The sequence below is a fragment of the Bombus pascuorum genome, chromosome 3 (assembly GCF_905332965.1).
Source record: "Bombus pascuorum chromosome 3, iyBomPasc1.1, whole genome shotgun sequence".
Classification (NCBI taxonomy): domain Eukaryota; kingdom Metazoa; phylum Arthropoda; class Insecta; order Hymenoptera; family Apidae; genus Bombus; species Bombus pascuorum.
Genome location: NC_083490.1, coordinates 11,295,071 through 11,321,582, shown reverse-complemented (window position 1 = coordinate 11,321,582; position 26,512 = coordinate 11,295,071). Strand labels below are relative to the sequence as shown.

The window sequence follows — 26,512 nt, the reverse complement described above, 5'->3', positions numbered from 1 at the left end:
AATTACAGCTGACATAAGAACTCAAAAAAAGAAAAAATACAAAAAAGAGGAAGTAGCAGCGATTCGATAAAAAAAAGGAACTTCAAATTGGGTCTATTTTGGGATTTTGAAATTTTTAGTTCCAGCTCTTGCAACAAACACCACAAGATCGTCACACACGAAGGCATCGATGGTTAGTTGCAAATAAAAAGAATTGGTTTAATTATACACTGAACTTTTGTTGCCTTCATTTGCACAAAATTGCAAAACATCTTGGTAAATGATGAACATTACAGATAGTAAGCTTTCGGTGAGTCTTTCTAGTAAATTCGAGGGTATCAATTTTCGAACTTGCTTTCAGATAGGCAGACAATTTAAGAGTACTCTCGAGAGCAACTATCGGAAGAAATTCCCAAATCAACACGTACCTTAGCATTGTTTTTTTTATAGAAATGATTTTTCCGCGAAATTTGCAACAACTGATGCATAATCCTTACCTGATAGCTATGACGTGTACGTAGGTTAGGTTCAACTAACGATTGACAGATGGGATGCAACCTTGTATTATTGGCTAAGTTTATACGGAAAAATCGTTTCTATTTTTATTTTATTATTTTCTTACTGTAAGATTTTTGTGTCTTCACGAAAGTATTATATTAACCGGAATAGCATTATTGTGATAAATAATTTTATTTAAATAAATTCAATAATTTTAAACGGTATCGACATACACGTAATTCGGATTACGTTACATTAAATAATACATTATTTATCAATATATAAGAAATAAACACGGTGCTTCATATATAATAAAAATAGCTTCAGTAATTACACCAAAAGTAAGCTGAAGAATAAATACTTGATTTTTAAAGAAACCCAACTTTGTTAAACATTATTCAGATTTTTAGAAGATTTTATAATATTAAAAAGAAACGTCACTAAATTTTATACTGAATAAAAATAATATTAAAAAGAAATGTCATTTTTTTTTCAATTTTCAATTCTACAATTCTATTAAGCTTTATATCTAATCTAAATGAGAAGAAATAACTTCATGAATATATCATGGAGATCCTGATCGACGAAGTCATAAAAAATCTAGACAGTAAACAAATTTTAGACGTTTTAGGACACGATACTGTTTTTTACAAGGAATTGATATTTAAAAGTCAATGCGGAACTGAATTATGTATTTCTTAGTATACGACTGGATATATCGCGAGAAAGAAAAAAATTTATTAGATAAGAAATCAATATTGACCACGATCATATAACTATTCTTGTAAAATTCCTATAAAATAGTTGGAGAGACTTGAACGACATAGATATGTATTGCGCTACAGATAGTGATGTAAGATACATTTCAATTACATGGTAATTGTACATAGCCTAATATTATACGCATTTTTACTAATAAGCTTTATCTCCAGTATACATTTCTTAAAAAGTTTGGTTTAAGACAGACTCGTTCTATCCATTGTGAACTATATCCAGTGCTCTATATTATTATAAATAGTTTAGTATTGTATACTGCATATATGCATTTTGAGAACTTTTGCATCTTAAATGCATCTTGGAATAAATATTGCAAACAACAAGTATGTCAAATATCATAGTAATGGAAGTAAAAACACAGTTACGTAATAACCATTCCTATATCAATAAATATATTAATAAATATATATAATATAACAAATAGATACAATAACTAACACCAATCTATTAAGTAAGGTTTACCATTACTGCTTAATAAAAAAATATCAGTAAATATTTTATTCTAACGTTCATTTTTTAACTTTTACGAAATCTTATTAGATAGGCATATAATAAAATATTATATAAGCTTGTTCGATGAGGTTGCACTTATTTTACTAACAACTTCCAGATAAATGACTGAAATTCGAGTTCAACTTGGTTCAAAGTATCTCCTCCTTCCTCCTTTAGTATTATCATCCAGAAAATTATCAGTTTCCGATCCTTCATAATAACAGTAATAAAATTGACAAAGTGAAGAGTCATCAAGATGAACGTACAAGATGAATTTACTCTACTAAAATGATATTTCTCTTATACATATAAATAACGTATTGCATTTATTGTACTTATTACTTCTTGTCTTTCGTTTGCGAGAGGCTTCCGGTTTGTATAATACTCCTTATGAATTTCAATAGCTGCTTTCGTTACGTTCGTTATATTTTACAAATTCATAACATATTCATCATTAAGAACGTGGTAGAAATATAATTATAAGTGATAATGTAAGTGAAATCTTCAAGTAAAATATGGTAAATTTAGCTATCATAGTGATGAAAAACAATGTATAAATAATGAATAATTAGCGAAATAATTTTGTCTATGGAAGATAAGGTATTGCGTCTTTAAACAATTTTTTTCATAGGAGACTGAAAGTTTGCAGAATTAATGTGAAAACAACAAATACCATAGTCACAAATAATTCGATTATTTGATTCGAAAAATAAGTGGAGATCTTCTGGAAGGCATCACCTTTCTGCAGTCCAGAAAAACAGGTTTGCAGGACAACGTTTTCGTGCGAAGATCAATTTCAGAGAAACACTTATGCTGGAACGCTATTTTTCTTTCTTCGCGAAATATTTAAATTAATTCGTACTTCATTTTCCGTACAAATTGTTAAATACAATGAAGATTTAGTGAAGGAAGAATAATTCGAGATCATTCTAGAGAATAAATTTCTAATACTAAGTATATGCTAAATTGTGCAAATTGTGCCAAGAGTTGCGCTACAACTTTTTTTGTTGCTAGTGTCAGAGGATAATTGTAATGATTTTCAAAGAAGTTTTTTACTCCTATATCGACATAAATGGAAAATTTCAAAATAATTTTATTACTTGCCCACAAATTACATTCTGTGCATTAGCACCATAAATTTACAAAAAAGTTTATTTTATTAAAAAGAAGAATTACATTTATAAAATTCACAGTCGAGAGTATTGTAAATTCATTAAAAAAAAAAAAAGTGAGTTTAGTTTCTAATGAAATCGATCAATTTTTATTCATTCCTAAAACTGATTAAATCTATTACGAATGTGATTTACGTTTTTTAGAATGAGAATGCAGTTACCCTTTTAAATAAACTGCTTCGATCTGTTTTTCAGGGGATTCGATTTCTCTTATCCCATAAAATATAAGTGAAGTAAAATTGCACGCAAAAAATTTGTTTTAATATATTATCACTTTATTACTCAATTTTCTATCTTTTAAAAAATACACTCCTCGATCATCCGAGAAAGTAATTATTTCCAATATTATCAGCCGCATCAGCGCGATGTCCAGTTTCAGTATAATATCCTCAACGATATTAATTTAACAACTGTTATATTAAACAAGTTCTTTCGCGCTTATTTTATTGCATTCCACTCAACCCTCCATTTAATATTTCTTAAAATCGATAATTTTTATTTTAAATAATTTCTCAGTTCAATTTAAATTTCAAATTTATTATATATCGCATCAGTCGATTTTTGATCACCCTTAATTCATTTTACAATAATCTAAAATCAACAACTTTTATTTAAAAAGGTTTCTCGTTTCATTTTTATTTCAATCATATTATAAATCACATCATTCGTCTTCTATCTCCTCTAATTCATTTCTTACGTTAGAATAGTATTTCTCTCCATTTCTGCATTCCTATTTAAACAATTGACACTTCGTGGCCCTAGTTCTCAACTGTTCCTCTTAACTTCATCTCTTAGAAACATATAATTAATCAATCCATATACGTCTAATTGGTATAAAAATAAAAACACATGATAATGTGATGAAAATTCTACCTAGAAGGCAACGAATATTTAGTTCCTTTAAGTCCTACCTCTACGCAATAATATCAAATTCCTTATAGACTTTAAATTCAGTTTCCTCAGTTTACGAATTAATGGAGATAGGACAGTTGAGAACTAGGGCAATGACTTATCTTACTTTTAATTATTTTTAAACCTACCTTGACGGATGACTGAAGAACGTTGGAAGATCTAATTCTATTTATTTTATAAAACTATGCCGAATGATAAAATTGAAAAATCAGGAGAATTAGGTCTGTTGATATGTACATTGATCGAAGTACGTACAATGAGATGCGGTACAACCAACTGAATCACAGGTCGGTATTGTGAATTCACGAAGCATACACATCAATTTCGACGGAAAGTCAGTCACGGACTAACAGTTAACTGTGCTCCACGATTCGTTGAATCTTAACTGAATGGGGAGCGATAGATAAAACAAAGAAGTCAGCTGATTCGTCGCCGTTGTCTTAAAACATTAGGTAGATATCTCTAATTTCAAGGTAGTTTTAATAACCTTCTTTATCTCAATCTTTATCTCGATTATAGCAACTTTTGATAACTTGTAGGAAATATTCGCGAAAACTGATAAAAAGACCGTGTGATACCGTGGCGCTAGCATCGCGAAAGAAGGTGAACAGATTTTGAATGTTCAAATTCATTTGACGAATCAAGTAATTTATATTTTATTCAACGAATCTGTCGTCACCACATGACTTACATTAATGTTTCCTACGCTTTAAAACAGGATAAATTTTTTTATCGCATGAAACGATGTAAATTTATTTAAGAACTTAAACGAATTGGTTCACTAGATGATGTGTAAACAAAATGTTGAAAAAATGACAATTAGTCCGAATCGCAAAGAAAATAGTGGAAATGGCTTTTTACAATGTTTTTATTTGAGCCTGTAATGAAAATTTAAACTATGCTACTTATATACATGCTGAAAATTTTATCGGAACCAGATCCACGTTACTATGAACTACAAACGGTTAAAAATATTGAAAATCATAATAATCGACATTCAACCTGTAACTGTAATAAATCTAAGGGGGCGTTCAGACAATCAATATTATGGTCAATATTCCAGGATTCTCAACACTGTATTAACAATTATATTCATCGTCTAGATGGTTTTTTCTGAAAGATTTTACATGTTACGATTCTTATCGCTTACATCAACAGATTTCGATGTATTAAATTTTAAAAAAGTTAGTCTATTTTAAGGAGTGTCCGAGTATTAATTTGACTCACTATATGTAAAAATATTGGTTGATAACATTTAGCATTTGAATCATATACGATAATGAACATTATGACGTTTCGTCTCGTTTCGACTTTATAATCATATATTTACTGTTTATTATGTCTGGATGGTCAATTTAAATGATTAGTTATCAGAAGTTTATTAGTACAATCTTGGCGAAACAAAAAGTTTTAAATATATTAACGTCGTAAATTATAAATACAAACAAAACAGTATCAAATGTGTATGATGGTCAAAGTTCAAATTCTTGTTTAATTATATTTAAATGTTATTTGTATTTGCAGATATGAAATACCTTTAATTTTGTTTTATCATTTTTTTTTCGTTTTTTAAATGAAATTGCGCATGTTAATTATCTATAATTTGTGCAAATGGCAAAAGCGTACATTCGCAAATTTTTAAAAAGTTAGGCATATTACTGAATCCGTTAGTGAATTCCAGAAACTCTAGCAATCTGCGCATGGAGATCTTTCCGTATAGTTCACTCCTTGGAGATAGATGGATTAGAGATCGCCTCACCTTTTGCGTAGTCTTTTTGCATGATGGGATATATCTTATTTCATCTCGAAAAGTTGAGGTTACTCACAGTCATACAATTTAATATTTTATTTAAAGTTCTTCGTTCAGTTGACAATGCTATGAAGCAACGGTAAATGTGTAAATATATAGTCAAAACGTATTAGTAAGTTGTTGACACTTTTGTGATTGAGGTTGGAGAATTGTATGGTGCAATGAATTTTTGTCTTCCATAACGATATATGTTGTTTCGTTTCTTAAAATTTATTATAAGTGAATAAATTGTTTTATAATAAAAAAACATATTATTTGATGTTTTATACTAATTTTGAAGCTGAATATGTGATGGGACTGTATGTATCCCACCCATCCCATTTCATTCCGTGCAACTTAGTTTTTTATTTTCTTTAGGATTTGTGATTCAAAAAGATAAAAGATAATATTACCTTGTATAAGGATAAAGCCACAGATATACACTTATCGACAAAGATAATAATCATATGTATCACATGTTGCCCAATATTTTATCTTTTATTTAGTTTTTGTTGAAGAACTAAATCGTAAATATAGTCGAAAAAAGACACATCGCAGTTTCATGTGTGTACTGTTACTTTTTTACAATATTTTTCATTTCATCTAATATATCTAAGAAGATATATGGTAATCTCTTTTAACTTTTGTCAGCAAGTGTATTTCTGCCCACGGCATAAATACACCCCCAAATCAGGACACAATAAGAATTTAATATCAAGCGTAGTGAGATCGACATCCTCGTGACTATTGTAGTGTAGTAGTTAGTCGCAGTAATAGAAGTAATTTGTAAGTGTAGTGTTAATTAGATTTTATAGTAAGTTCTGTCAGGGAATAAATGTTATTTAATTTCAGCATAAAATGTAGCATTGAATTTTACTCATCTATCTAGTAATTCCGTCTCAACATAATCATATGTAAAAAATAATTTATATTCATTATAAACATTAATATAATATTTACTAATGGTAATATTAACATTAATTTTCACAAGTACGTTAAAATCAACAAGGTGATATATTGTGTGCGTCTGTATTTTAATAAATATTAGCTCCCTGATTGAACGATATAACTAAGCAGTACCACTGACTAGGTACAGGATCTATACCAGTAGCAATACGTCATACATCATTAAATTCTCAATAGTGACCTCATACGGTAATCAAAATAACTAAAAGAATGACCATTCAATTGTACAAAACTACAAAATTTTTGTTGATGTATTAAAACCATTTGTATTATGAAGTAAACAATATTTCTTGTTATTCTAACAAAATTATAACTGTCACTAAAAAGTATACACTCAGATAATATTATTTATATCATCGAAAACATAATCTAGTCTTCTTGAATTTCTAATGAAAATTTAATAAATTACATTTCATACAATGGTTCCAAATAAAGTTTAGTTGCAATAATCAATAAGAAAAATACAATCACTGAAATAATTTAATTTATATTAATAGAAATTTAATTTATATTATTAGTGATTTAATTTATTACGAAAATTTACTAAATCAAATTTTATAAAGTATTATTAAATAAGATACAGTTTTTAGTTACATTTTTAAAAGAATTTTTACCTAAAATACAGAACGTTCCTGTTAGCAGCTGTTAGTAACGGTAGAGTCCATAGAGGGCTCACGAACGAAAACGGTTAACTAAGAGTTTCGAACAGACAGTTTCGCGCCGCAGGTAGAGTGTTCACCTGCTACCTTCCGGAAGTATTGTTCTTTGTGTCTCGTAGTTTCGAAGGATCATCCGTATGTGCAGTTGCGTATGAACGAGAGCAGGCATTTTTTCGTTCGCCTGATGCAGTGGTTAAATTCAATGTGTCAGTTGTGGTTACGGCTTTCGATGCAAAACTGTACTGTTGACGTAGTATAAACAGGTAACTATGTACTATATACATATGAACATACTTATGGCTCTATGCTGAGCAGGATATAGTAATAGATTTTCTTATATCTTGATTTTTGTCACCGTCACGATTTATCGAATCTTTAATATTTATTGAAACAATATCTAAATTATTATTGTTTAAATTTTTTATAAATCATTCATTTTAATTCAATTCATTTTGTATCATACGAAGAAAATTAGATTAAAGGGTAGATAAATCGTATCATATAAAAAAAGGACAAATTTATTCATATATATATACACATATATATATACTTATAATATTTTTACATAGATTTCTTTCGTATCGTTTGTAGGATATGTTTACGGAACCATGATTTATTGTAACGTACTATCTTTACATGGAACGATAGGCACCAATTAGTAAGACTACGTTGCTATAGGATACGTAATAGTTTAGTTTCTCGTAAGCCTTTTCTACACAATAATCAGTCCCTCTTCCGAAAGAACGTAATATAGGTACACGTAATTAAGGTATACGTAAATATAGACGGTGCAAATTACAATTTAATTATTTTGTATTTCCTTCAACCCGTAATACAAAAGAAAGTCATCGTTGTATCTACACCTGTATCTATGACGTGCCGTCTATGTTCATTCAGAACTAGCCATAAGGCTTATATGCAATGTAATGTGAAGATAAATAATAATCTAAACATAGAGAAGAATTTAACAAATATTGGTACTTAAAAATTATTTTCATATTAAAATAGTACTATCAAATAAAAATCACAAAATACTGAATAGAAACAATCTCTGGTGGGCAGGTAAAAGGGTGGAAATCAGAATGATGTATTAGCTTTGCAGAAAAGCACTTATAATATTTAAAATACAATGCAGAATTAGGTATTAGATTTTTGATATACTATTAGAATTTCAGGTAAAGAAGCGGGAAAGAAGTGAAATTGTCTTGTACCATTAGAACCATAAATAAAAGACAGTAATGTAGAAAATATTAGCGTTCTTATTCAGTTGACCAAAATTTAACTTATACTCTTTTATATCCGCTCACCAGAGATAACGTTTTAATGCTTGTTGTGTCAGAAACGGATCGTAATATTGAAATCTGATTGCACTAAGATATCAAAACCTCGAGAAAATGGGTTGCGGCTACCTTTTACAACGTTAAAAGAAACCGGTAATTTCTGTCTTCTTCTCTGCTACGCTTCTACCGTTATGTTGCGTAATGTATGGCGGCGTTACACGAACAGATCTGTTTTCGTCCTTCGAGTGCAGACAAGCCCACGATGCACCGCAAAAAATTGGTAATTTATATGTGTCGTAGTTTCAAAACTCCGTGATTGTTGATTAAAAATGTACATTGAGACATAGCAGTCAGATTTCACAATGGTTAATTGATATTTGAGGTTATCTGTTCGTAATTTCCACTTAAACAGTTTGAGTTTGTACATTATTCAAATTCATAAGCTCTGACACCTTTTATCCATGTCGAAAACGAAACAATAACCCCATTAAAAAGTGATTACTAATTTCTAAATCGCACATGGTTGTTTTGCATTCAACCTTAAGTTATTATTAATCATATAAAGAGAATCTCTTTTTTTCTATTAAGCCTAAACAAGCTGCTCATAAAGAGTCATATGGCTATAAAGAGGATTTATACAACACGTGTAGTGTAGTTCGATATAAACTGCTACGCGTACTTAGGGGATGTCAAAGTTTATTGAACTCAATTGGACGTGGCAGTGATACATTGGAGGACCATTAATCTTTAATGTTACGAAACTTTTTCATTATTACTACAACATATTACACAGAATTCCTATATTCTTCCATATATAGAATTGCTATTTTTGCTTAATAATTAAAATATTAATACATAAGTTTCTCAGCTTGATTATTATATTAAATTTCACTGAGTAATTGAAAAACATCATGCATTCAATTAGGCAATTTTCTACACAAATATTTGTATTTTTGTAGAACTTGAAAACTCACCTTCTTTTAATTGCGAATTAAGTTGTGTGATCAATACCCTATAACAGTTTCGACAAAATGATCGCGGGTCACAGTGTTTAATCTAAAGTACGATACCGGTAGTTCTCGTCCTTGAGGGAATCGATCGATGGAAGAATTGAATGGTTTCGCACTATAAAACAAGATTTTCCTTTATCGGTTATACAATAGGACTTTAATCGCCGAGTCGCTTGTTCTGAGAGGACGTTACGTACTTACGAAAACCTTTATCGTGTATATCTCTTTTACACAAAATGTTAATCGTGCATATACCAATAAACAGTTATCAGCGGTTGTTAATCGCCGTGAATGTTTATGAATTGATTAGCAGTCTTACAACTCTCGAACGTGACTCATCAGTATTCTTACAAAAATATAGTATACGAATTTGTTTATTTTTTTAAATTATCAAGAACGTATATCATTTGTGTGTCGAGGATCAACCTTTCGTAATGACATTATTAGTATGTTATTTGTTTTCAGCGTAAAAATATTTAAAGAAAATCGAGCTGATGGAAGTTCGTGGAAACAACATAACATATTTTATATAATTACGTGACTGGGCAGGATATTACCAAAGTGAACCGTAACCAGTAATTTTTCAACGATATTTTTACAGATCCGTTTTTCCTCGTTTCTTTTTCTTTTATTTAAACTTACTCAAATCACAAAGTGAGGTTTATGCAGCTATACAAAAATGATACAATCTGAGTACATTTTATTTTCCCTTCCCTTGAAGTAATATATTTGTTACTTTCGAAATCTTGGTTGCTCCTTGAAAATACAAATTTTCGAACGAATCTTTTCTCAATAATATACGAGACGATTTATTAAAGATAAAATTAGTTCACCGTGTTCTATATGATCGTATCGTGACAAAAATCAACTCGGGACAGCTGGTCAATTAATTTTTCTGATTAGCTCGTCACAGATGCGCAATGGTCAAACAGACTCGTCACTAGAACATCTACAGACAATTGTTGCATATTGCAATTCATTTAACAGTAATATGTCAACCCTAATATTCGAATAATATGTACTTCTTATTTTGAAAGCAATTGCCACACAAGTAAAATTTTGTCGTTAATGTCAGAATGTAATAAAAATACATATATGTACATATTACGAAACTCCTTTAAGAATTCACTGATCACATACTATGCGCAAAGAATTAAAATGACATATTGTGCAATTTTCGTTGAACCACCAAAATTACGTAATTGAATTTTATTTTTGCACCTTGTAAGCGTTTTCTATATATTTTACTACTGGATGTTCGCATTTTTTGGACAACGGTTTTACCTGATAGCGCAACGAGAACGATCGGTGAGTCAGCCGTACTGGTAACCGGCTTCGTCCGTCTTTCTCTCTATCTTTTCTACTCCCACCTTCAGCGGTCATCCTTTTCCTTCTTTGTCGATGTTTCATCTCTTTCCCACGCGTTACTTTTTCCTTTCTATCGCTGTTCTCTCTTAGTTTCTCTTTAACTTTGCCACCCTCCTTTCTCCTTCCCGTTTGATTTCAGCACAGGTTACACTTTTTCTCTTTCTCTCGATACTTGTCCTTTTCACGTTCGATCGTAACTACGCTATTTTCGTCTCTCTCTAACTACCTATGCCCTTTTTATTATATACCGTCTCTTCCCTGTCATGTTTTTTCTATTAGTTACATCAACAAAATTTGAATTCATTAAATTCGAATTTTCTTTTGTTCCATTTCGTTCCGCACCACCCTTTCTGTTACTTCTTTATTAAGCGTGCCGTTAATAAGAAGAGATCGAATTAATTTATACGTTGTTTGAATCTTTGACTTATATTAAAAAGCAAACATAACCTTTGTGAGAAATTTGGAAGTTTAATAACGTCAAAATTTTTACGATAGTTTGCTTAAATGTAACTTTTAATGTACAAGGTGAAGCAAATAAAGAGTTCATAGCTTCTGAAGTAGATCGTACTTGCCAAACGATGGGAAAAGGTCGTCATAGACATGGATGGAACAATTAAGAGTTTCAAAGTTATAAACAGATTTTGGTTTCCGTGGAAACGAGAAAGTTGCTATCGTACCGCATGGAAACAATGGATTACCTTATCATTTCTTCTTTTTTTTGGTTATAGAAGGTTTTGTACATGATTTCCTTCCATTTTTACACACGCTTGATACTTTCGTATCAGAGAATTGCACATTCTTTCAAATATCCCTGGACGTGTTCTAACCATTTCACTGGTATTTTGTATCGAGGTAGATAAAATCCATTGTGTCCGTACGGTACAATATCTTCTGAAGCGAGAAAATTATTCGCTTCAAACGCAACAAAGAATTATTTGACTTTGAATCTGTTCTATTTCCGACCCAAGCGCACTATAACTCTTTTTCATCATTTGTCAAGTACTATCTATTCTAGAAGATACAAGTTTTTTTTTTTTTTGTTTCACCCTGTATGTATGAAAATATAAAGGTACTGAAAACTAAAAATATGTAGTGGATTTTGTAAGTTTCCAGGAAGATCGAAATCATATTTTGCAAAATTATATAAATATCGATGGTCTAAAGATAGATTTTTTAACGTTATTTTTGGTATATTAAAAAAAAGAAGAAAATGTATAGCGGATTTTTATATTTCTAAGAAGCTCAAGTCATGGTTCTGAACCGTGCGTCTCAAGTCCATCGTTACATCGTTACACCGCCGGCGATTCTTTTCCTTGTTCCTTCAATCAGGCAAGCGTCTCTCCTTGAGAGTCTCACTCGCTCCTTTGTTTCTCAATGCTCTAACACTTTCGAGCGAATCGCAACAGGCGACTTCATTGCGCGCCGTTCGTTCGTGACCGTTCGAGCAACAAGGCTTCTCTGATGAACGAGTCCTTTGTTTCTTTTGTTTACAAATTTATACTGAATATAATTAACATTAGCGGGTAAATTAAAGGTGTAGTATTTTTTGAAACAATTCATGACACGGTGTAACTCCATATTTTGTAGAAGTCGCATAGATACCTCGTGTGACAGTGAACAATACCGACAGTGATAAGAAAGAAACAAAGAGGAAGGAAGTGTGATTTTCAGTGAAGTGTTTTACGGCTGTTGCAAATATTTTATGTAAGTGCGGCATTAAAATATAACTTATGCTATTAAGCTAGTTACGATTTACAACAATTTACATATGTCGCAGATCGTCTAGTGTGAACAGTTTCCTCTACAGTATACATGATTCTAATTTGTTCAAATGATCTACAGGTTATTTTTTACAACTCGATGTATCAAGTGAATTTCTGAGAAAATGTCATATGACAAAATGGTGTACACGAGTAGATCTCGTAAGTGCTTCGTGTTCAAAGCAATGGCTTAGATATAACCTATGATGGCTATCTTAATGAATTTTAAATGGCTTTGAGCTTCTTTGATTTTACCCAAATTAACGTTCCGTAGCATTTTTAATAAGTTCCTGTACTTAATTACACCGTGCTCTGTAATTACACGCACTGCGATTAAGAGGATTACGTTTCCAACAGATTTTAACGATTTATATGTATATACAAACTAAATCTGTGGTTAACATAAGTGTACGTTTTTTAAAAGAAAATAGTATTGACGTTAATAGACTGTCATAAACGTAGTTTATAAAATGTAGTAGTAATAAAATGTTTGTTGACATATGTTCAATTTGCATTGTGTTTGAAGCATTAAATTAAGGATGATAGCTGGACTACGGATGTTTATATATTTATCGAGAAGTGAAGAAAGCAAAAATACATGTAATATACAAAAATATATATTTAATGTATATTATATGGTACTATTATATTTTTATCTTGTATTCTATATTAGGTTTTATATAATATTTGTCTATATATAAAATATCTTCTATATATGATATAAAATTGGTAAAGAACGTAGTATTTCGCATACATATAATATTGGACTAACTCTAGAATTTCTAATCTTTATTCAAATTCTATTTCTCGTTATAAAAACATAAATTTGCATAAACATTTCCAATGCGGTAAATAATTCACTGAAAAAATAGTTACATGACTCGACAATTATTTAAATAACGATGAGCAATAATTTTACAATAACACTGATACGAATTCGTTTCTTCATTTTTAAAGTGAAATATTTCGTATCCTAGAAATTTTTACCTTAAAAATATAGATTCATGACTCAAATTAAAATTCATGTTACAAAAAGTAAATCTGAAATAATGAATTATTACTGAATGATTTTATGAAGTTCGCCGGATCAAAGTAAAAGTCTCAATAAGCAGTTACACGAACCGGTCGCGGTTATTCTGCAAGCTGTATTGCGTCTCAACGGTGTTTCACCTAGAAATGAGTCATTCCGGCTACTAGTTAGACTCGTTCGATGTCTTCTTAAAGCGTTGATTCATCTGTCATTTTTTATAGAATGAAAACAAAATTATGAAGAATAATTAAGACAGTGATATTTTTACAAAAGTATTCCTAAAGAAAAGACAGTTAAATATATTTTTAGCCATCATTTATACATACTTACTTCCTTCAAACATAATTATCATAGTTCGAGTATATTTTTACACACGTGAGTATATGAATTATATATTGATCACGTATTGATCACGTATTGACCACGTATCAAATGTTTGCATTGACCGATCATTTTTGTATAAATATCGTGCAAATATAATACGCATGAAGATAAATTTCGTTTCCATAAGGTACTTCATTTACTTTAAGGGAGTGTCCCTTCAAGTGTTCCATGGTGCTGAGTGTTTCACGTATATATACGTTTGCGGCTATCTTGTGCTTTTATATCTGGAAGTGTATTTTTTATATTTACAAGTTGTGGAACTATAAATGTTAATTTATCGATAAGATTCCGCAATCTTCTCAAACATATGTATACATATAGTGAAAGCTAAATAAATATATATACATATAATCAATAAATATAGTACATGTATAATAGCTAAATATATACAACAGTGGATAAAAGAAAATTTAAAATTGATGCGCTATAGAGTCTAGTCACTTTTGTACTAACAATTTTTTTATCATATTGGCAACATTAATCTGTTCTGTGTCATATGTATATTAAATATAATAATAAAACAATATAGAAAAAATTTATGGTATCTTTTTATATTTCTTATTTGATAAATTTTCTTTTGTCCGTCATGGTATATGTTTGTATATTAAACAAAAGAATGTGGTATATGTTATGGTATATTAAACAAAAGGATCTTTCGTTTTTACCGGATGTTTCGATTACGATTGATTGCTGCAGATCTGTGGTAAGGCGAAAGACGGGTCCGCAAGATGTCTGAGTATTGTGAGTACATGTGGGACACCACAAGAGGTCACATGAGCCCCTCACTTGCACGGAGTATTTATGAGGAGGAGGCCAGATTCGACAAATGCGACAAGAAACTGGCCATTAAGACCGTCCGAGCAATATTGCGTGAAATGCCGGATGTAGGTAAGAAGGGGTTTATTCGCAACGCTCGACCGTTATTCGACCGGAATTATTTATCGAAACCTCTGTTGTATTAAAATTACCAAATTGGAGATACAAAAGCAAATTAAAGTATACCAAATTAGAAAAAACATAAAAACCAAATTAGAGTATACCATATCGTAATCTGTATGAAGACCACAGGTGAGAAACACGATAAGTCATATTTTTCATGTCCTATAGAAGATTAATTTTTAAGTTTCGTTTAATTTTCAGATCGATCACTTATGTATCTTTGTTACTCTCTTGAAAATTTTTAATTTTTAATTAAATTAGCGTGTAATTAAATAATCAGTAATTAAACTGTGGACTTTTACTCATTTATGGGATATCTTCAAATGCAAAAATATATGAAATACTCAAAATATAGTACTCATTATAATATTTGATGCAATTTATGAAACAATTTGCTAGCTGGCTTACGTTCTTTTAATTATCTTCATAAAAATATAAATTTGCATAAATATGTATCCGTAGGCTGGGGATAACTGATATTATTTGTTTCTTACAAAACATTGTACGTTTATTTGTAATTCTTTTCAACCAGTGATACAAAGTTAAAAAATCAACAAAAGCTGATTAATCGTATTTTTCCCATGTGATTTCCATACGGTATTATGTATCTCTTGATAATACGGAGATATAGTACTCGCATTAGTACATTTCGTTCGATTGGTCCCGTTAGGTTCGCCTAGACTGATTCGTTTTCCACGCGTCGATCCTCGAATTTCCGGCATAATGTCCGCGTTCGAGCGGCTTCCTGCCGGCTATTTTTTTCACGCGAAGCATTACAATGACCCATCTGTTTGCTTCTAGACTTGAAGCACTGCACGGATGAATATATTACACGTTTCCTGCTAGCCCGGAAATATCGCACGGAACAAGCTGCTGCCCTGATAGCCGCTTATCAGGCGCAAGTAGCGCATCGACAGGATATCTTCGGCAATCTAACCGCAAGAGATCCAGCTTTGCAGCGGGCGCTGCGCGCTGGAATACCGGGTGTACTTCCTGCACGTGATAGGTACCATTTTGAAATTTAAATTCGTTTCCGGTCTATTTAACACATTCTGAAACTTATATTAACATTTACGTACACATAGCGAAGTTAGTATTTTCGGATATTATTTAGAATTAAATCAATGTTGGTTGTAAAAATAAGTTAATAATTTATAGTAATTTTATAGATAATTTACTTTTGTTATATAATGATAAAAAAAATTTGATTGACAGATGATTAAATCTGAGTATAATATATGAGTATCATAATTGATCAAAGGGAATATTTAATCTTTTTTATTATTATTATTATAATTATAAAAGAATTATAAAAGTACAAAGTTTACCATATCTATTGATGACATCGTTCTTTGTAACTACAACAATTTTGCATATTTCTAAAATACCATTTCAATATAGCTATTAATAATTTATTATTGTTATTAATTTAAAAATATTGTTATAATATCGTAAGTCAAATTCATTTTCAGAAAAGGGAGATGCGTACTCGTTATTTTAGCCTCGCAATGGGATCCTATCGCAGTACCAGCATTATCAGTTCAACGCGCACTCTTTTTGGTTTTAGAAATTCTCATACAAGACCCAAGGAATCAGGTACGATTCACGTATAAGTTTGTGTATCTTTAAGCCTCGAACAAACAAAGTAAGACTTTTAGTCTTCTATAGCTCTACACGTTACATTTCTTTTCCTAGCAATCCGGTTTCGTGGCGGTGGTAGATTGGAGCGGATTCTCTTTACGACAGGGCGGTGCCTTGGGCGCAGCGGCTCTGCGAAACCTAATAGCTGCTCTTCGAGGACGATTTCCGGCTAGATTCAAAGCTATACACTTCCTGTCGGCGCCGCTTTACGTTCAGGCCACATTGGCTCTTGTGAAACCTTTTTTGGACGAGAAAACTCGGAACAAGGTAGGAGAAACTACTGAAGGACAAAGTACATATTAGAAAGTAGATAGAAAGGGATGAAATAATAGCTTGGAATACGTATCATAGTAGCGTATTATATTAAAGATAGAGATAGATTAAGAAGATTAATTAATGTAAACAGTATACATCAACGTACACACTAAAATGCAACTACTTGACGTCAATTGCTGTAATTGTATCAATTAAGATAATACACTCGGTAAATTCCACATCCCGGTAAATTATTATTACAAGCAAAGCTTTTAATTGCTTTTAATTTCTAACCACGTGTATAATCGCTTGACGTTGAAATCGAAACGCTTTGCATACATACATATGGGTTTCAGATATGAGAAACTAAATATTGTCCAACAGATAATCTAAGATAAGGTAAGGCTCTGAAGTGTTGCATGTTTGCATAAAATGTGAATATCCGATTTCATTAAACGAACATTCGTTATAATTTCAAAGCGGTCGGATATATCGTATTTCAAGAATTATCTTTCAATAAAAAGATTAAGTTTTTCAATGGAATTTATAAACATAACTAATGTATATCTAATATTTTCAGATCTATTTACATGGAAATAATTTGAGCACCCTGCATGAACACCTGCCCACTGACATTTTGCCAGCGGAATTAGGTGGCACAGGACCTGCATTTAACCCAGGACTATGGGCCGAACCAGTCATTCATTCAGCGATGAAAGAAGCTGAACTGGCTGCGATAAAAAAAGAGAAGGAGCAAGCTGAGAACGTAGATCAGTCTCGTGATAAGAAATTCGAGTCCAGAGACATGGAGAATCATAAAAGAAACGAAGCGGACTCTATAAAATCGAACAATGGTGTGAATAAAGAGAACGGAAGGCGATTCTTCAATCCTTTCGGTAATTCTACGAAGAATCAGTCACCGAAAAAACCTGGAGGAACAAATGTAGAACTGAATCTAATTAATCGTACCAATGGATATGCAGAAAAAAAAGAAGGTAGGAGAGATAGTAGAACGATAAAGGAAGACGAGGATTCTTGCAGTAGAAGTAGAGATAGAATGTTAAGCAATGGTAGCGCTGATTACTTTGACGATAAAAGAGAACAATACAAGGATGTGCAGGATAACTTGTTAGGATCTCGATCTGAAAGACGCTCGAATGAATATGAGATCTCAAATAGACCAGACAGCGACGACAGTAAGGATAATTCGTTAGATAACAGATCAGAGAATGCACTAATTGATACAAGTAAAATTGAAACTGCCTCCGAAGAAACGAATCTCATAACGTAATGTTAATTTTCTCCACTTCTTAGGTTAAAACAAATTAACGCAGTAGTACTTCCATGAGAAGTGTTGACTTTCAATTTTAAATATAATGAAATCAAATACTGTCGTTAGGTTTAAGATCGGTAGAACGTAGTAAGTTCCGTGAAATTTGTATTCTCTGTAGGTTTTAAAAGATATATTGTGATATGATATACATCATTTTTAATAAGTATTTATACGTTAATGAGGCTTTTGTTCTTTATACATATATACGATTCTGTTTCAACTAGTTTCACATCAATGTTATTTAAACATTGAACTTTTTATCCTTTTTTATCTTATTTTACTTTTAATACTTTTCATCATGAAAAGAATGAATTCGTTTCCATACGAATTTTCATTATTTCATAGACATATTTATATACTGCTACTACTATTGTTCGTGACAAAAATAAAGTGAACATTGCGCGAACATTCTCTATGTTCCTCTTTCTATTGTATGTGTAAAACACATATTCACATATAGTGTTAAAACTTTCAATGAGTACTTACATCGTGAACTTAAGATTATGATATTTATCAATTTTTATATGCTATTTATCGCTGTCCACGAAAACACGAGCATAGGTAACAAAAATCTTTGCATGTGTATGAAATTCATACAACTATCAGTCACATTTTTTTAAAGAGTTTATACGACAGGCAATTCGTATTAGGACTGTAAATATGTATTAAATTATTTATTGATATCAAATGTATCATGAAATCGAAGATCTCTCATTTCGTATGACATTCTCGAGAAATGCGTATCCTGTACTTACATATTGTTAGCATTATAAGTGTGATAAAAATTGCGTCGTAGATAGTTTTTTAGTTCTTCTAACTGTATTTTTTAATAAAACAGTATTTTAATATTCGGATGACTTTTCTTTGGATTTATTTTATATTACAACAAATTGAAAAATATTTACAATTTTCATCATAAAGTAAATCAACAAAATTATAGATTAAGAAATGTTCATTTTTCACATTGGTTCACATTGGTAAAAGAAAAGTTGTGATAGAATAATGGGGAAGAAATAAAAATTTATTTCTTTAGTATATAAAATATATATGTATGTATACGATATATTAACATCAATACACATTATAAACATAAAAGTTTAATACTTTATCACATCATTATCAAAAGCATCCTACTACCATGTAATTGGTTTTTTTCTCTATATCGTCCATGCACACATTCTCTCCCTCCCTTTCTCTCTCTCTTTCTTTCTGTCAATTTGTATGAAAATAGAAAACCCTATATAGAGATCTATGATGAGGTATATAAAAACGGTAATCAAATACAGTGTAGTAGTTTACTTATGTACAAATGTTATTACTTCCTTCAACATGATTTTTGTTAGAAAAATGAATTTTATAACATCAATTTATAAATATAAATATACGCACATCTCATATATTCATATAGTATATATTTATTACGCACAATTTTGCGTATTCGGCGAGACTTAGTTTATAATCGGTTACACAAACCGATAAAAAAAATTTAGTATTTATTATATCATGTATACTCGTAAGAATTCTCAGTTTCGTCTCAGTTCCTTCTCAGTCCTTTCTCAGTTTTTTCGAAGTATTTGAAAGATCTGCGTTTTGGATAAATGTTTGTACTTTACCTTAGTGATTGGCTAGTATCGATTAATCAGGTATAAGTTAGTTCTCGAAAAATGACGATAATAGGGCATGGTAAACAGAAACTTTATGCATCGTATTACGCACAGGATTATTGTCTAAGCGACAAGTATCATATCAAGCTACAATAGTTGGAGGTACCCAACCTCCAAAACCCCGTTCTAGTTCTTCACAAACGGCTATGGTTAAACGATCCTGATGTAGGCCACTAATAACCTGTAAGATACAATTTACATATGACACTAAAATTCTTATTTTACCATTCTAGTTTTATTAATACTAATAGTCCAGAGCTTATACCTGTATACCAATAGGAAGTCCTTGTTTGTTCAAACCTAAGGGACACGCAGTAGCCGGTAAGCCCAAAACATTAATAATTCCAGTGTATGAAAAATTGAATGGTTTAATCAACGGTTCGTAGTGCATTGGTGCCGCAGTTGGATGCGTTGGGTATAGGAACACACCGTCTTCACCTAAAATATCCTATTCGAAGAAAATTGATTAGAAATAAATATTAACAATAAGTATAGTAATGGTATTGATTTAGGAAAAAGATAAAAGTTCGGATATTTCTGGATACATGCTTCAACTTTAGTCAGTCGTTTTCTCGTCGCGTGAATACAACTACAAGATGAAAAGATATTTACAAAAATAATAGAGATCTTTAATAATTGGATGGAAAAAATTTCATTCTGCATGCAGAGCAATATCTTTCTTCTACTTATTAGAAATAACTCGTGATACCGTGAAAGACAAACTAGTATAGTCTGACCAGTTCGCACGAAATACTCGAGAAAGAAATCACGTCCATTTTAATAAATAGTATTGTTCCGTAACGCAATAGTAAGAAAGGAAGACGAAGAAGGTAGGAGCCAATTCCAATCCTGATGAGTTACATTACAGGCACTTGTGAATGTACATCATATTGCATCAGTAGTTTATAAAAGATAAGAGATCATTGATATAATTCATAAATATCAATAATTCATTACGAGATCATACCTGAAATTCTCGATAAAGTTCTTTACTTTCTTGTATGAGTTTCGTGTGTTTGTCGCTTCCATGCTTCACGGCAAATCTTTCAAACGTGGCAGTAAGAAGAGCTATCAATGTATGATTACTCAGGAACAGTGTCCATTTCAAAAATTCCCACCATAAATTTATATGACCCACTCTGTTCGACAATTCATAAGTAAAATCTTTCTCGTCTTTACAACTCATATTGGCCATCCAGAGAGCGATGCTTTTTTTCATTTTTTTTATGTGGATTTTAGTCGCTTTAATTTTATGAGCTTTCTCCAGGTATTGAACTACCTTTCTCATGGCTTCTCTTATCTCTGACTCAACTGGAGACGTGAAGTATTGACCACCGTCGTCTTCCATATAATAAAACTAAATTGAAATAAATACTTATCACATATTACATACGACCAATGATTGTAATATAAACATTCTACCCGTACCTTAAGTTTCGAAATGTCTACTTTTTCGTTCAAATGCAACATATCTGCGTTCTTGTTCGCAAGAATCTTTAAAACAGGCAGTAAATCTTGTGCGTATCTGCACATAGGGCCAATAGATAACAATCTGTTTTGGTCTTCGCTTTGTGCACTCGGGTATTGGCCATCATTCGAAACCATTCCAGTAGAAGGTTTATGCCCGAAAAGTCCATTGAAGTAGCTCGGTATACGAATAGAACCACCAATATCTGATCCTATTCCTAATGGCGAACCAGCTGCAGCTTGTATACAACCTTCACCGCCGGAGGAACCTCCGACAATATGTCTCGTGTTATAAGGATTTTTTGTAGTTCCATATAAACAGTTAGAAGTTTCCCACCACATGGCTAATTCTGACACGTTCGTTGTAGCCAGAGGGATGGCTCCAGCAGTCCTCATTAACCTAACCGCTTCTGCGTCACGTTCAGAAACAATGTTCTTACGAAGTGTTAAACCAGCTGTCTGTTTCATTCCAGTAATTGCAATACAGTCCTGTAATCAAAAAAATTTACATTTGTTTTAATATACATATAAAATCATCATAAGATGTTTATTGCATACTTCATGAAGTAAGATTTACCTTTGTTGTGAAAGGCACACCAAAGAAAGGTTTTTCTTCAGCTAATACTTGAGGAGATGGAGCATTCTCAGATTTCAAAAGATCATCACACAATTTTGCTTCTTTGAGGGCGTCTTCAAAGCGATCTTCCACTACACAATTTAGTATTGGTTGAATTTCTTTTATCCTATCTATGTATGATTGTACCACTTCTTGTGAAGTTAACTGTAATCATATGTGTTCACTTGTAATTTGTATATAAAGACTTATTAACAGATAAACGGAGATTGTGATCATTTTAATTTATTATTTTATAAGTGTCTAGAATTTATCTTACAGTCATTTGCAAGCAGATCTGATTTGTATTGGAAGAACACAATGAATTTACCTGCTTATTTCGAATTTTTAATGCTAAAGTAGTTGCACTGTGTAAAAGCGTTAGATCCTTTATAGGAGGTTGAGACTCTGCAGGACCCTTCAAGAATGCAATGAAGGTATATATCCATTTGCCAATGAATTCAATTATTCGATGAATTGCTTTCAATATTTGTCCTTTAGGCTGCATTTTCCCTTGATCTTTGTGTTTAGTTGACATCTATCTAGGAAAAACGTAAATACTTTATGTCAACTACTATCGTCATACTATAAAAAAATAAAAATACTACTTTATCTAATTGCGAGTGAAGTTCGTAAAAAGTAATAGATACTAGAAGATAAATATAAAAGATCATTTGTTATAAGCTATCGCATTAATTCTGTGATTACGCAGAGAAAAAATTATAATAGCAAATAAAAATTACAATAAATATAGAGAATTATTAAGTAGTGAAAATTATTAAATATTTATATCGCATCATTCATATGATTATTTATAATTATTTATAATTAAATTACAGTAAATATAAAAGAACATGCTAGAATACTTTATCTATTTTTGCAAACTCTAAATTTAAAAATTATATCATTTCGAGAACAACAGATTCCATTTTCATCTTTTGCTTATATCGTTTAATGTTACATGCTTATTTTTGAGAATTACGTTACATTTGTGCTAACTAGCTTGTTTGGATATTTGCATAAACAGACACAAAAAAGAGAAGATAAAAAGAACATTTAAACAAGAAGCAGACATTCTCAATAAAATTGCGAGTACTGATAGAAATATTTTACGATCGGAAATTGCATTTACGTGCAACACCAAATGTCCTTGCTTCGAGGCAGTAAAAAGTTGTTTTGTTAAAATATCTTTACACGACTCGTCACATATACGCATATTAATATTTCTATAAAACCTGCGAAGAATTCAAGGAGGAAAGAAAAAGATTGAATGACTTTTAGCACAATCGCTACTAGTCCATCGCACGTTTTCTTTATTATATTTTACATTAAAAAAATCGAGCAAATTACTATAAATTATATAAACGTCTCTGTCATTACGTCGTTTAATGGTCATTGAAAGAGATCATCGCGTCGCGTTAATAATGCTTCAACAGCGTGTAATTTAATACAGGGCGGAACAATTTATAATTGCGTATATGTACAATTAATTCATTTCAGTCCGTCAGAGTCATCGAAGAAGGTTTTATTTAGACAATTTGGCTTCAATCGTGTAGCAAGGATTATTTTATTATTATTCCTTCTGATAAGAATCATGTTGCCGGTTTAAATATCAGAATCGTAATCTTTCTCTGTGTTTATATACCATTATGTCAATGTTGATTAATGGACTGACCTTGTGCAATTATCTCACTGTGTCAGCTTGCCGCTTTTATGGGAAACGCCGGTCAGTTTATCGATTAATCGGGCGTACACGAACGCCTTAAGGGACGAACATTAAACGTACCTACGCGAATACGCGACGCACATTTGAACAAATTCGTTGAAAGTGAACGAATGCCGGCGGCGCAATAATTTTAGCGCGCTGACAGACTCGATAATGATGTAATTGAGGTGTTACGCATCAAGGCTACTCAGCTACCAAGCCATGAGAGTTTGACAGTATCCGTCGGGCCGGAAATCAACTTGCGCCGCATTTCAGGCTGGTTGGCTACGCTTAAGCGTTTTCCATTGAAACTTCTTCTTGAAGTCGTTCGTGTGCCGTAAACGCAATTCCGCTTCCATTCCGTTAACAAGCAATACGTGAAAACTGACTTTTAGAGGTGTTATCAGTCGGAATGATTCGTCAAATGAGTTCATTTGTAATAGGCTAACCGAGCATAGTCACGAAGTTACTCGCGTAACGGTGGTTGAATTTCCGTGAACGTTCCAGCGATAGATTATTTCTGTGACTTAGAAACCAAATTGATCGACCGCGCTTTTTGAAAAATTCTTCATTTTAGTACTAGGATATATAATAAATAATTTATTGCATGTTTTCAGAAATACAAAATGATTTTACCTTCGATGGGAGTCGATCAGTTTGACTTCCGCGTAGCTCGTTTATGAATTTTATTAAATGAATTTTTTCGTTGCACGTACTCGACGAAAGTTACGAAGGCTTACGTGAGATCGACTGTAGGAAACTGTTTCGCTATTTCAACGTATAAATTGATGATTAATAGTTGGGCTATAGAATGTACGCGGCTAGTTGATACGTTTACTTACTATTCTGCTATTATACTTTATTTGACGAGTCAGCCGGAATTAGTCGTTGTATATTAATGTGTAATTCAGTATCATGTGACACTTTACGAAAACTAAGCTGATTTAAGTCACGACTTATCGACAGTGCAATACCGCGTCTCGTATGACGTCGCTTTCCCCAACGCTCGTAGTCGACTGACACCACTTATACCTTCACCGGTTCTGATTATACGAGATCCGCGCAAACGCTATAGTTGCTTGCCGGCCTGGGACTTACTTTTATGCATTGGAGAAATATTTAACGGGTCGGGGATAGACTTGTAAGATGGCTGCCAAGTTGCAATGGATAGATTACCGTTACGATATGATGTTCATAATTTCGCGAGATATGCTTCGTGTTGATATTACGTTTCAATAGCCCCTCAAAACCCGAATTTTTATATTATTGATTTAGTAATATTTCAGCATTTCGTATTGCAAATTTAGAATTATGACAAATCGTAAATTATATTATAATGTTAAACTAATTCTGTATAACGTTACAACTTCCGTTGACATTTCATTATTTTATATTGTATAAGGTTGGATTTACGAAGATTATAATGTTAAATTAACTTTGTATAGTATCACAATTTCTATAGACAGATTTTATCAGTCGATAGGATCTTTTTGTTATCAATTTGATAACCTTTCAGTGTGTTCCATTATAAATTACGATTGCAGTATTAAGAAATCCAATGTTATTATATCACATATAAAAGAATACACTTTATCTTATCTAGATTCATATGTGTATTAGATTTGTTGTGACAATAACATCGAATACTAATTATATATTGCTACATTTGATACATATATTAAGTTGACAATGATCTTGTACATTTTATGTAATACGTCTTCGTTATCCTTATGTAAGTTGTTTTAATGCTCTTTATTTACTGGATTAATAAGACGGCTGTAATTGACGTCGTTAATTTTACACTGATACGCGATTTTAAATGTTTATTTATGCTTGACTTTTGCCACGCGGTTTTAAACGTTTTAGTGTCAGTTTTAAACGTGTATGTATACATTTGCAATAAAAATTGCAAAGATATATATTTAGTTACACGTATACATTAAATTTTAGTTACACTATTTTATGCGATATTTTTCTCATTTTATCTGTTCATTTATTCTCTATTTTTATTTTTCTTTGTTCATTCCTCTATATTTCATTCTAAAATTTCAATAAAAATATGTTCAGTGTACACAGTCTAGCTTCGTTAAAGGACCACGAATCGGGATATAATCTGGCTAGTTACCGAAACAGGTGCATTTTTTAAAAATTCCGAGAAACCTTCTCTATTGGTTATGAAAAGAGATACGAATATCAGACATTTGTTTACTTACTTGATATACGTGTACTAGGTAGAAACAATATAGTACAATTAAGAAGCTGTACCTATTGATGTAGCCGCGCCCAGAATCGTATAGATTTTATAGAAACACTTCAAATTTTAGACTATAAAAATTATTTGAAAATTGATATTATACTTACAATCTTTACGATGTATAAAATCCCTCTCACCTCCCACTTAAATATAATTGCCGTATTAACACATTGTTGACGGGAGACGTGAATCGAAATTTTAAAGATAGGAGACGATAATCGAATGAACTTTTCATTTCATAAACATTGACATATTTTCTAAAAATATGCGAGAACTAAAATTTATTTCGCTGTATACCGTTAACAATGTGTTCATAAAAAATTAACCTATATTAACCTGTGTATTATTAAAACACACGAAAAGACGTCTCCACTTTGACATGTCACGATCCTGAAAGGGACTCTGATATATATGTAGTAACGTGCTCCAGAAATACTTCAAATAGTTTCAAACGTATGTGTATAGCGGAAAATTCGAATCATTCGACGAAACCAGCCGCAATAACTGGTGGGGGTATCTATGGTCAGTTATCGAAGTACAATACAGATCAGTTAACATAGCACTA

General features: G+C 31.6%; 2 protein-coding genes across 15 annotated transcripts; one reads left to right on the top strand and one right to left on the bottom strand.

Annotated features, from left to right (window-relative positions):
• Window positions 1-4,187: 4,187 nt before the first annotated feature.
• On the top strand, window positions 4,188-19,098 carry LOC132904879 (clavesin-2-like). Of its 6 annotated transcripts, none has more exons than XM_060955701.1 (6): window positions 4,188-4,282; window positions 14,773-14,964; window positions 15,817-16,021; window positions 16,488-16,611; window positions 16,711-16,923; window positions 17,492-19,098. In XM_060955701.1, exons 2-6 carry the CDS (start codon window positions 14,805-14,807, stop codon window positions 18,200-18,202), a joined length of 1,413 nt encoding a protein of 470 aa, XP_060811684.1. In that variant the 5' UTR covers window positions 4,188-4,282; window positions 14,773-14,804; the 3' UTR covers window positions 18,203-19,098. The 6 variants fall into 6 exon arrangements, with proteins under 6 accessions (XP_060811684.1, XP_060811680.1, XP_060811682.1 ...); XM_060955697.1 differs by lacking the exon at window positions 4,188-4,282 and adding an exon at window positions 7,274-7,507; XM_060955699.1 differs by lacking the exon at window positions 4,188-4,282 and adding an exon at window positions 12,294-12,436.
• Window positions 19,099-19,525: 427 nt separating this feature from the next.
• LOC132904875 (fatty-acid amide hydrolase 2-A) lies at window positions 19,526-26,477 on the bottom strand. 9 transcript variants are annotated; one of them, XM_060955691.1, is made up of 8 exons: window positions 24,536-24,992; window positions 24,410-24,461; window positions 22,320-22,530; window positions 21,953-22,156; window positions 21,337-21,864; window positions 20,876-21,265; window positions 20,174-20,356; window positions 19,526-20,089 (listed from the first exon to the last, which is right to left on the bottom strand). In XM_060955691.1, exons 3-8 carry the CDS (start codon window positions 22,524-22,526, stop codon window positions 19,991-19,993), a joined length of 1,611 nt encoding a protein of 536 aa, XP_060811674.1. In that variant the 5' UTR covers window positions 22,527-22,530; window positions 24,410-24,461; window positions 24,536-24,992; the 3' UTR covers window positions 19,526-19,990. The 9 variants fall into 9 exon arrangements, 8 of the variants coding, with proteins under 8 accessions (XP_060811674.1, XP_060811675.1, XP_060811669.1 ...); XM_060955692.1 differs by having other exon boundaries at window positions 22,320-22,526; XM_060955686.1 differs by lacking the exons at window positions 24,410-24,461; window positions 24,536-24,992 and adding an exon at window positions 26,284-26,477 and having other exon boundaries at window positions 22,320-22,526.
• Between the last annotated feature and the right edge of the window lie 35 nt (window positions 26,478-26,512).

What these genes read in the sequence shown, in the direction of transcription:
- LOC132904879 (XM_060955701.1), top strand. Translation starts at nt 14,805, where the DNA reads ATGTCTGAGTATTGTGAGTACATGTGGGACACCACAAGAGGTCACATG. An exon ending in GCGTGAAATGCCGGATGTAG is followed by an intron (nt 14,965 to 15,816) that starts GTAAGAAGGGGT and finishes GTTTGCTTCTAG; the next exon opens with ACTTGAAGCACTGCACGGAT. An exon ending in GTACTTCCTGCACGTGATAG is followed by an intron (nt 16,022 to 16,487) that starts GTACCATTTTGA and finishes ATTCATTTTCAG; the next exon opens with AAAAGGGAGATGCGTACTCG.
- LOC132904875 (XM_060955686.1), bottom strand. Translation starts at nt 26,328, where the DNA reads ATGTCAAAGTGGAGACGTCTTTTCGTGTGTTTTAATAATACACAG. An exon ending in GTGTGCCTTTCACAACAAAG is followed by an intron (nt 21,865 to 21,952) that starts GTAAATCTTACT and finishes TTTTGATTACAG; the next exon opens with GACTGTATTGCAATTACTGG. An exon ending in TAGACATTTCGAAACTTAAG is followed by an intron (nt 21,266 to 21,336) that starts GTACGGGTAGAA and finishes ATTTCAATTTAG; the next exon opens with TTTTATTATATGGAAGACGA.